A 12,416-nucleotide genomic window follows, 5' to 3' on the forward strand; every position below is an offset into this window, starting at 1 on the left:
CTATTTTCTCACCTAAAAATGGTGTGAAGTAGGGTCTGGAGAGCAAGGGGAAAGAAAATAATGTTAGGAAAAATTAACCAAAAGTCTTCCCAGATAGATTGGCCACACTTTCATTCACTCACCAAACTCCATTTACTATGTACATTTAAGTAAAACTGCTGAGTGGATGAAGTATGACAGGTATGCTGGACAGGGAGGAAGAATGCGTGAGGTTTAGATAAGTGGATGATAAAACAGCAGACAGCTAAGGCCCAGGTAGACTGATGATTGGAGGAACAGTGTTTGCCAGTGTGTTGTGCTGTACAGGTATACCCTTTTCACTTTAACTTGGCCTAAAACTCCCATCATCCGTCTATAATATTGAATTATAACAATTAATTAACATTATAATATGATGCTAGTCATGAAGAAGTGCTGTGGAGAGAATGTAGAACTGTAGTGTTATCTTGTTCTGTTATATAAAATAACCTATAAAAGGACAAAAATCTGGGCCAGATTTTGGTGAAAGATTAATAAGAGACTGTTGAATTAACACCTGATTTTCACTGAAAGTTGCTTCTGATTTATTGTAAAGTTGCTTTGAAGTCAGAAATAAGTGTTTGTTCATGCTTTTAATCTGTTAGTCATTAAAAAAAAAAAAAATAAAAAAAAAAGCATGTACCACTTACAAATGTTTCAGTTTAAACAGCATGCAGCCTGGGCAAAGTGAAGATGCTATGCAAGAGCTGCTTGTGTTCGTAATTAATTACTGTATCAGCATTAAGTGGCAGAGAGTAATGTTTTGTTGTTGATGTGGCCCCAGGCTCATCTGAACATGCACCTGTTGGACTGTAACTGAAATGATCCTTTTCATCCAGTCTGTCATCTTGCTTTCTAGGGATGGGGAGTAGTTGAGGGATTGTGTACATTAGTTGTCTCAGTGTGTCTGTGACTGTGTGTTCCTCTCCAGCACCTGTTATGTCTTATTGTATGGCTTGCAGTTAGTGCAGTGGGTGGAAATGTTTCAGTATCAGATAATACTGCAATAATGTTGACTCTTCCAGGAACAAGACTGAATTCATATTGACTCTCAGTATCAGCATTGTACTGATATGGACCTTGAAATTCATTTGCTGATTAAAAAAAAAAAAAAAAAAGTAATGCCATGCTGATAAAAGAAGCAGATTATTGAGGCTTTATTAATACCACTGGCTTACCTGGCATCAGACAAGTTGATTGATGTAGAGGTAGACAACATAACTGGTAAAAATAATCCCCTGATAAGTTAAAAGTCATTACAGTAGTGCGCCAGAGGGAGCAAAGTCGTCCTCTGCCATATTGATTAGATAAGATATCAGCATAGAGGGACGGGTGATGGCATTATGGCCTCACCAGTTTACATGCTCTTCATCGGCATCATACTTGCTCACTTAGTGTTATAAGGGATCCAGGTATTTGGCAGTCAATGGTGTGTGTATTTCTACCACATCACTCTCATTTACTTGTGTTAAGCATTGTAGTTATTCCGAGTACTGTACAAAATAACCATCGATGGTGTGTATGTTTCCACTCCTTTCATTGGCATCATACTTGCTCACATAGTGTCATACAGTAAGGAGTCCGGGTATTTGTCAGTCTGTGGTATGCGTATTTTCTACTCCATCACTGTGTAAGGGAGACAGATAAGGATCGGTTGATTAACAAGTGAAACTAATATGCAGTACAGGGTGTGTGATTGAGGCAGGTTGGAAGAGGTTGATGAATAAATAAGTGAATAAGAGTGAATGAGCACGTGAGAGAGAAAGGTGTGGAGGGGTTAATGAATAATTTTGCCTGGTATGGAGGGGTAGAAGAGTGAGTGAGGAACAGGTGTGACCAGGTAAATGAATAAGTGAGACAGATGTGAATGGAAAGATGAATAAGAGTGAAACAGGTGTGTAGCAGCATAGATGCAGGTGTTGGTATTGCCTAGTGACCCAGCCTAACTCAGTCTCAGTAATGATGTGCAGGTGAACAGATGTGCAGGTGACACAACTGCTGTTTTTGCCACATACTGATACATACACATATGCATCAGACAGCTGCGTAAATAGTCTGTTGCCCTTTGTTGTTATTATAAACTGCAGCAAAAGTGGATCATCATCATTGTTATCATCATCATCATCATCATCATTGTCAGCAGCAGCAGCCTGTGTTTTACCATGCCATTTGTGCATGAGTAGTTATTTGGATTTTACCACAGTAAGTTTGTGTATAGATTGCATGTAAGTCACTATACATTACTTTATTGTGAGAAAAATGTTTTGTGTGTTAGTGTATGCAGAACTACATTACAGATACAGTATATAAGAAAGTGCCTGGGAACAATTGAAAAAAATTACCTCCCACTAATTTTTGCATGTTGTGAACAGTGATTAAAAGATGCTGGAGTGGGGGCAGGAAATTTTATTAAACTTGTATAGGAATGTTGCAGCTCAACCATTCAGCACATATTTGTACGTAATCTCATACCTTCTGTGGTACTGGGGAAATATCAGCGACTTCCTTTATCCGTTGATTTGTGTTTCCAGTAAGATAAAAGAGAAGAGTTCTGCTAATTCCCGCCAAACCCAACCTAACCCAACTTAAGCCAGCCTCATTCCTCTCCACAGACAAGGATCCCCCACCCCCATTGCCGGAAAAGAAGGTTCCGGCCCCTCCCCCTCCAGAGAAGAAGCCCACCACTGCACCGAGCCCCGCACCAGACACCCCAGACAGCACCCCAACTACTGCCACTGTCACCACCACCACAACACAAGATTCGACCAATATGTCCATATTCAAGAAGAGCAATAATAGTTCAAAAGGTATGTTGACCCTGCAGATTAGACTACTGTATAAAATTATTTTAATGAGGTGTTTTGCGAAGGGTTAAATTCAGCATTCAAGACATTAATCATCATTGCAAGATAGATTGCACAGTAACAGCAACAATGTGTATTCAAGAAGAGCACTAATAGTTCGAAAGGTATATCAGCTTCTGGAAACTAGATTACATGTACCTGGTACAAGATTATTTTAATGGGTCATAAGTGATTGGTTATGATTCAGGGAGGCACTGCCATGAGAGTGAATGGGACTACGAGTGGTTGACTAGCCACACAATCATCATTCATAGGCAGGAAACTCATGCACAGATTTATGTATCTGTTACTAATATGGGATTTACTTTTTTGTTGTTGGTGTTGTTTTCAGTCACTGTTGGGAAGTAATTATTTGGTTTTGGCAGATGTTTTAGCTCCTAGTCTGCAGAAGACATCAGTTGTACTATGGCCAAACTCAGTATGAAGATTCCTTGAGAGGAAGCATGGCATCATTTGATTTAATTTGATTTGATACCAGTGGGGAAGAAAAATTGTATGGATGATATTTCTGTGAGATGGAGCCTAGTGTTTTAGAGGCTTGAATGGTATTGAATATATGGTTCATTTCACTGGAAACTGCACTGATAGTTTTTCTATGCACATCAGATGGCACGACACACCTTTGTACCACTGCAAAAGCATTAATAACATACCATACATGAAATGGGTTGGAGGTGTCTCTGTCTGGACTGTTGTGATGTTATTAGTAGGTGTATTTTTATGATAAGTTGATGGGTCTGTTGGAAGATGATACAGTATAAGATGGTTTAACCAAAGGTAAAATCCTCAGACCCATACCCAACCATGGCATGGGGTCAGTACCAGGACCTTTTTTACTAAATGTGTTGTGGTGTGAGAGATCACTGTTACCTGCTTGATTCCAGATAACAATTATAGTCCTTCTACTTTAAATTGGCCCAGATTTTTATGCATTTGCATCTTATTTTGCATAGGTCATAAGCAGAGTAAGACACTACTACAACTCTGAATCCTTTCCAAAACACTTCATTTATGACTTGGATTATATTCTAACATCATAGCCTATATTGAAAATGGTAAGTCGGTAGTTTTATGTCACACTGGAGTAGAAGAGTATATTGTATGCCTGTCACTACCAGGTGATTTTATTCATCATGGAAAAGCTCATATTGATGGAGTTAATCTATGCTGTATGTGTCACCTGCAGTTTAAAAAGTATAAGCTAAGCTGAAATCTTTGGGAAATAGCAACAATAAATAAAGAAAGATGTCCTCAGGCTGATTAGGTAATGATAATTCTGCTGTAGCGCTATCAGTTCCTCCAATTTGGAATATATATCCCAAAATGAAATGAAGTCTTGGGGGAATAACAAGAACAGAATGAAAATTATTTCCCTGAGATAAGTGGGTGAGTGCTAATTTCTGTCTGGGAGATAGCAAGAGTAAATTGAATGGGTTAACTCCTTCACTGCAGTGACAAAATATTTTAGTTGATTTATTTTATCTCTTGCCCATTTTATTCACTGAAGGAAAGACATCTTCTGTTAAAGTTGTAAGTGAAGGTTACTGGGTATATCTAATCCCTCCAGTTCAGAAAATTTCTCTTCATTTGTATAAAATCGTCTGGAGATAGCCAGAATGGAAGAATAATAACTCATCAGATCAAAAGAGTTGATTTTATTTCCCCCTGCCACAGCTACCCCAACTTCCAATGCCCTGAGTGGAGGTGAAGAGGTAAATCTGAGCTTGGATACAGAGGGTGAGAAACTGCGCCACGTGACACACCTCCGTCCAAAGGGGCCATCGCGCCGACGACCACCATCTGGCATATTCAAGGAAAATGTGAGTACAATAACTTTTAAGGTAGTCGGAAAATTATAATAGTAAATGTAAGTGGGGAGCTGAAAAATTTTATGGTAATTTTCATAGGAGGTGGGAAAATACAATCCTTGTTTTTAGAGCTGGCAGGAAAACAACAGTAGTTATAAAAGTTGTCAGGAAATAATGCTTGAAGTTTTCTTAGAAGGACAGGAAAATATCATGGTGGTTTTAAAGACCAGTGGGAAAATATGATGTGGTAGTAGTTTTCAAAGCTGCTAATAATGTGCTTTTCTTTTTCAACTTTTGTGTGTTATGATTCACATGCTCAGATACTAAAATGTATAGCTTCAGTTTTGCCCAAGGTTTGATGGACAGTTGCATTGCACTTTTATTTGCCATGTAGTTCACTCAGATTTGCATGGAGTTGACATTTCTTATTTACTGCTCTGATGTAAAATACAGTATTTATACATAAACTGTTTACAATATTTTGAAGCTATGTGTCAGATAAGGTCTTGTATATTTATATCAGATGCAGTGAAATACTGGAATGCCATCCTAACCTGGTTATGGTATGTGTACAGAACTGTATATAATTTACATCAACAAATATTGGTTGGAATCTCACTGACTTGTTTGACAGATTCAGTTATCTCAGAAATATATTAGTTAGATAAGATGTACTGTCTCCAGAAACCTTATATGATTTTAATAGTAAGTATAAATCCCACAGAAAGTAATAGTATTAGTTATACTGCATATTGCTGCATGATAAGGCAGCTGTGTGGTACATGATTGTAAAAGTCAGTTTAAACTTGCATACCTGTACAGTATATGAAGAGCCAGTCATGTTACACCCCATCAGTCAGGGCACTTAGTTTTTATGTTATTCTTGCTACTTCCAGATTATATTATTGAGCTTTGGAGAGACTTTGAATTGAAGAGATTTCGTATAGTTTTCACTAACATTTCAGTAAGATAGGCCTTTCCCAAGCTGACTAAAATGATCTGGAAGTAGCAAGATTAATCCACTAAAGTACGTCATATGACTCAAGGGGTTCATGAACAAATGTTTGATTCATTTTTGTTACTGGAGACATACAGTCAGTAAAGCACAGTTTTAAGAGACCTCGCTTAAAACAAGCAGCGCAGATGGCAGACCCTCGCACATGTGACATTATTTTTGAAGCAGATAATGGAAAATAAAAAGAGGTTTGATCTTTTTACTTTGTCGCTGATTGCATTATATAATTTTCTATCCTCAGAGGCTTCTTAAAATTTACTAGCATAAATTAAGTGTTGTTGTAGGTGGGAGCATTCACCATCCACTCACACAATGTAGTACTGCTCTTGAGTGACTGACCTTTCCTCTCTTCCTTCCTTCTTTCCATCCTTCCTCTTCTGGCTTTCTTTCCTGCATTCCTTCCTCTTCCTTCTGTCTATGGATGACTCTACACTGAGTGACAAGTCAAATGGTGTACAGAAAACCATTTACTACTCTGGGTGGTAACCATATAACCAAATTATGGCAGCTGGTGTTTTAATGGGTAATTTAGGTGCTTCAGTTGGATTGAGCCTGTGTAGGTTTATATCCAATGGGTGGTTGAGATTTATTGCCCACATAATGCCACTCAGGGATTTGTGATGCAAATTACTCTCATTTTAAATCTCAGGACCAACTTGCCTAGCCCTGGGCTCCTATTCTCCTTTTGGGGCAACACGAGATTAGATGATGATGATAAATTAAGAGTCTTGCCAACATCTTTCTACACTCAGTTTTTATAGCACAGTGTAGCCATATACAGTAATCTCTCGATTATCCAGACTGCTGTTACCTGAACCATCCATTGGCCAGACGCTGTGATCTGGCTGTTCCAAATCATCATTTGTACATTTTTTCCCACCATCCGGGCAAAATGTTTGTGTCCGTTTCAAAATTATGGTTGCGCGAAAAATTTCCACCTAGACAGGCAAGAATAGCCGATGGCGCCGCCTTGTCAAGCTGGTTTGTTTACCCTGTGTCTGCCAGAGACCCCCATTGCTCGCTCAGTTCCAGCTCATCACTTGTGTAGTGAGCAGCACTAACCAGACCATTGTTATGGCAGTGCATGTGGTAGCTTTCGTGGTGGTTCCCTACCTGCTTCAGGCCATGCTATTCCTTGCATGCCTCTTCCTAGGGTGTGTGATGATGTCCCTCCACCAGGAAAAAGGAAGAGGGTAGTGTTGACTCATGAGAAGAAGAAGGAGATCCTGAGTAAGATTGATGCAGGATGGTCCACTTCCCTCATCCTTAAGGAGTATTACCTGGCCTGCTCAACCCTACATAACATCAGGAAAGCCTGTGACAAACTCACCCAGTACACTGCAAACTTTGGCCAGAAGAACAGATGCAGTACCGAACAGAAGACTATGAATTTGCCCCAGCATGCCGAAGTTGACCGTTCGACATTGATTTGGTACCGACAACAACGGGCTGTAGGCATGCCAGTGAGAAACACCAAGTCGAAGGCTGCCACTGAGAAGTTTGCCCACCTTCACGATGTCCCAGATCTTCAACACATCCGAAAGTTGGTTGTTCAGGGTCAAGCTTCGACATTGCTTTGCCAGTCATAAGACCCATGATGAAGTTTTGGACGCTAGTGAGGAGGAAGTGGAGGAATTTCGGCAGAATTTTTAGGCTTGATTGAGAAGGAGGGCCTTGGTCTCAGTCAAGTCCATGATGCTGATGAAACTGGCCTCTTCCACTGCTCAGTGCCCGAGAACACTCTGGTAGATGAGAAGGAGAAGCATGTGTCTGGCCACAAGTTGTCTATGCAAAAGGTATCTGTTTTGTGCTGTGCTAATGCTGATGGGTTACACTGGCTGAAACCCATTATTGTTGTGCATGCAAAACAGCCCCGTTACCTTTGTGGGCTAATGGATGTCCTTCACGTTGTGTGTTATCATTCTCTGAAGGCCTGGTTTACTTGCAAGATCTTCTCAGATTGGTTCCACAGGTATTTTGTCAAGGTGATCATCTGTTATCAAACAGAGGAGCTTGGAATCCCTTGTGACCAGGCAAAGGCTCATCTCCTGACAATGCTCCCACGTACATCCCTCTGAGAAAGAATTGGTTGCAGATGACAGTCGCATTAGATGCTTGTTTTTGTCACCTAATACCACTGCTCAGATTCAACCAATGGACCAGGGTGTGATTGAGGCCACAAAGAGGCCGTACTGACGAAGGTTACTCGACGAGGTGTTGGTTGTTCTCGAGGATGAGGGCAAGCAGAGTCGGGGGCTGGACACCTGAGGCCAGAGGACACTGGAAAACCTTAAGTCTGCAGCATACAACTGGGCAAGTGCTTGGAAGGAAGTCTGTGGGAAAACCCTTGAAAGTGATTGGTCTCTTTCAGGGACACGAGAGCAGACACGACTATCTTGAGTTTGACGTTGATGGCTTCCACACTCGTCTTTGTAATGCAGGCAAGGCTGTGGATGTTGATGACATGGGAATGGTTAGATGATGATGGGGGTGATCCCGGCTATCAGGTTATGTCGGACTTCGAGATCGCCACTTCTGTTGCTGCTTCCCGGTCAGAGGGAGTGATGAGGATGATTCGGATGATCCAGAGAAGTGCAGTACTCCAGCCATCCCCCGCCTGAGCACATTCCAGGCACATCTCGAGCAGCAGGCTTTACTGATCTACCAGAAGGCCCGCCGACATGTCTTAAAAATACCCCCACTAATACCAATACACCAGTCCTGTCTGAGACAGCCCTAGCATGTATTCAATATGGATGGTGGGTGTTAGCGCCAAAGTGGTGACATGTAGACGTGCATGGTATGTAGGAGGACTACTGGGCCTTGGGAGCAGGCTGTGAGGCCTTTCCCCAGAGTCGGACACATTAAAAAAAAAAAGAAAAAAAAAGAAAAAAAAAAAAGAAAAAAAAAAAAAAAAAAAAAAAAAAAAAAAGGTGCTTGGGTATGTCGAGCACCTTGAATGCGACAGAGAGATGGTGCGTCTTCGCCTTGTGGAAGATCTGTTTTCTGTGCGGCAGAGTGTCATCCAACACCTGAATCAGCGTTCTTATCACCAGTCCAAGATCAACTCCTTTTTCAGGCCTCTGACCCTTTTCCAGTCCATCTGTGCTCTGCCACCACCACAGCATCAAACCACGCCTTCAACAACGGAGCCTCAACCGAGCACATCTTCAGCTGTTGTCTCCCCTGGACATGAGTTTGCAGCAGTCTTCAGAGTCACCTGAAGTAGGCAGTCCATCACGCATTCCACAGCTGCTCCGCTGGGCCAACTGCTGGAGATCCTCCTTGACTCTGGCTTGGACAGAACTCTTCAGACTGTGTCGCTAGACCACATGGGATCTTGTACAGTGCACCAGCTTCGCCAGCTACAGTGCAACAGTCAGAGTCAAGGAGGTAGCAGGTTATTCAGCATGACGCCCAACGAGGAATTGTGAGTGTTTACGTTGATTATATTCCAGCGTGCTGTACTCAACCATGATTTTATTCTATTTTACCATTATGTTGTGTGTGCCCACTGTATTTTTCTTGTGTAGATGGTTTTCTCATGTTTTTTTCATGTCACTGCAGGGTATGGCCCTGCAGTGGTGATTGTCAGTGGTTGATGGGTCTGCTTTACCATGGTACAGTAATTGCTTGGCTGTGGTTTATTGGTGTGCTTGACCAGATAGAATAGTGTTAAACAACAGGAACAAATGTTCAACGATGTACTGTAGTGGCCTTTTACACTGGCTTTCAAAGTTAGGTTATGTGTGAATGGGGGCCAAGGGAGAAGTCCACTATCCGGACGGAGCCACTACCCGGCCTTGCCTTTGGTTCTATGATGTCGAATAACCGAGGGATTACTGTACTTCCACACTTTGTATACTTCTTTCAGTTCACGCTAATCAGATTCAGCCCCCACTTAGTACTGTACTATGCACTGCTGTAATCATGGCTTTAGCACAGAGTACTTGTCTGAGTACAGTGCCAGAGAAAAAAGCTGTTGAAATGTTCTGTATTTGATAATGAATAAACACAAGATAATGAGGAGTTAAGTATACTGTATTACAGTATAGAATTGAGCTGTTTGCTTTTCCTTGAAAATATACATTTTTTGTGAGACCTGAATATATCAGAGCAGAGTGAAGGAAGTGATTGTATCAGTACAGTATATGAGTTTGTTGCACTAGAATAATTGTTTCATGAACACTGACACTTAAAAAAAAAAAAAAAGAAAAAAAAAGAAAAAGAAAAAAAAAATGGCCATGGATGACAAGTAGGGTTTGTATCTTTTGGGCATCATCCTAGGAGTTTAAAGTACATAGTGAAGGACATTATGACTGACAGTGTTTGGTGTAGCTGGACATGTCAGACTGTCCTTCATGTAGGTTTGGAATATAGTACATAATTAGAGGGGCACTCAGTGGAGCGCATCTCTCCGACAAGGGCAACGTAGTTTCCAAACCACTCATCATAATGGTTTAGGGTTTCTCATCATTGATCAGGGTTTTGCAAGAACTGTTTTCTGGATCCAGAATCTGTAATACAATCTGGATTGGTCCCAAAAGTTAATTGATTGTTCCCAGGGACATAGGACATCCATATCTCTCCATTAGTTTTTGAGTAATCCTACTAACAGAGAAACAAGCTAACAGACAAACAGGGTTGAAAACATACTCTCCTTGTCAGAGAGAAATATCGTCATTTTGGGTGAATCTCAACTGTTTATAATATCATTACCAGTAATTCAAATTTATTATAAGTACCCCTATTATAAGATTTGTTTGTAGTATTTGATAGGTATGATGAATGCAAGTGGAGTACAGAATTACGTTTCACAACCATATTTCTCCAATTGTGTGACAAGAAACTTAAGAACATTTCACGTTTGCACTTGAATAAAAGTAGACCTGTAGTTAGTGCGTTGTGGTGTGCTACTTGTACAGCTGCTGCCTAGCTGCTGCTCTCACTCAAGCCAGCCATCTTGCCTACCTAAAGTACCATTTACTTTTGCCCCATGATGATAAGTAATTGGAAAAAGTATTACAGAAAGTAGTACTGATTTTTTTTTTTTTTTTAATAAACAGTATACAGTATATCTCCCTCCTCCAAAGGTGCAGAATTAAAAATGATAGTCCAGATACCTGTGGTAATATTTTCAGTGTCTTTCACATCTGGAAAGAAGCATAGGTATAAATTTTAAAAGAATGAAGAATTACTGTTAAAAAGTATTATGCTGTATGTTTTTCTCTTTATTGAGATACTAATTCTGGGCTCTTGAGTGAGAGTAAGGAAGCCAGATGTAGAGCGGTGAGGGTTTGGGGCTCCTAACATGCACTGCTAACGCATTCCACTGTCTCTCTCCCCCACCTACCTCTCCACCACAGATGAAAAACACCGAGAGTGACTCCCATCTCGCCCCTACTCCTGAGGACGAGGTTGACAATGTAAGTGGTGATCTAATCCGAGTGTGTTGGGTGTCTGTGATGAAAGTGAGTGCTGTGTCTTTAGCCACATCTTAACTTGCATTAAAAATTGTGTGCTCTTTGTTTCATCTTGTTAACCACATTAGTTTTATGACACATTTTTGTAGTGCATTCTTGTTGCTACCAGATTACTGTATTTTATTCAGATCAAGAGAGTCCCCTGGTGATGGATTTTTTTTTTTTTTTTAAATATGAAGACTATCTAACCCCTTCAGTTTGTGGTGGGTCTCTAGGTTGAGTAAAATTGCCTAGAGCTGGCAAGATGGAATGTAAAATGTTCTCTTGCTGAAGGGGTTGAATTGAAAATGAATGTTACATCTTTAGTTTCTGCTTGATGAATTGGAAGGAGAATGGTATGGCTTTAGTTTCTGCTTACTAACTAGCAAGAAGACATATGCAGTATTTAGAATCAGCTTGATAAATTATAAGGCAGAGGGGAAAAAATTATCATACTAACCTTAATTTGTTTCTCATAATTGGTGGACTGTTGGTTACAAGGCACCATTTGGCATGATGCATATCCTAATGCATGGTTTCAAAACTCTGGAATTGACTGGAAGTTTTTCATGCATGTAATGTTATCACTGGCATAGGCTGGTTGCCCACCCCTAAATGTTCTGTACAATGATTGCCTAGCCTTGTGTCTCTTGCCTTACATGGATTGGTAACAGACTTGATGTCATTAGGATTCTTTTACCATATGATTTTGTTTGTGCCATATTGTCATTGGTATTGTCCTTGGTTGAATATGTGTGTTGTTAGGTTATTGTTTTTGATGTTTGTTAAAGTGTATCATCAGTATTTTGGTTTACCCAAACTGATAAGTCATTAATGCAACAGCTTATCTCTTATAATTTTGAAAAGTTTGTTCATTTACTGTGCTTTGTTTTATGCTCATTCATGTGATATTAATTGTGGTATTAATCAGATAGGGTGGTCTAAAGATTGAAATATTAGGTAAACGAATGTGAATTCATACTTTCGTTCATTTTTGAAGGCTCCAACATGGTTGCATGTGTCGGCCTTGGTCACCTAATGGCGGCTTGAGCTCTGGCAGCTTCCTTATTCAGTCCCTTATCCTTGAGATCGCACTCAATGACCTCGTCCCAGGTCTTTTTCAGTCTACCACTCACAGCCCTACCACTAACATTAACACATCTCACTTTCTGCACCCAATTATCATCCCTCATCCTCTCCACATGCCCAAACCATCTCATTCTACCTCTCCTTATCACAGCACCAATAC

The 12,416-nt window shown here is 40.5% G+C and overlaps 1 protein-coding gene across 1 annotated transcript in view; it reads left to right on the forward strand.

Annotated features, from left to right (window-relative positions):
• LOC145406162 (uncharacterized) overlaps positions 1–12,416 on the forward strand; it is a 174,766-nt gene that overhangs the window by 142,711 nt on the left and 19,639 nt on the right. The window contains exons 11-13 of the mRNA XM_080277359.1: positions 2,631–2,816; positions 4,587–4,702; positions 11,072–11,131. Of these exons, the coding sequence (XP_080133485.1) occupies positions 2,631–2,816; positions 4,587–4,702; positions 11,072–11,131 (362 nt within the window). The remainder of the gene's footprint in view (positions 1–2,630; positions 2,817–4,586; positions 4,703–11,071; positions 11,132–12,416) is intronic.

This window comes from Coenobita brevimanus, chromosome 69 (assembly GCF_032717465.1).
Source record: "Coenobita brevimanus isolate Jiangsu-jjx chromosome 69, ASM3271746v2, whole genome shotgun sequence".
In the NCBI taxonomy this organism is placed as follows: Eukaryota; Metazoa; Arthropoda; class Malacostraca; order Decapoda; family Coenobitidae; genus Coenobita; species Coenobita brevimanus.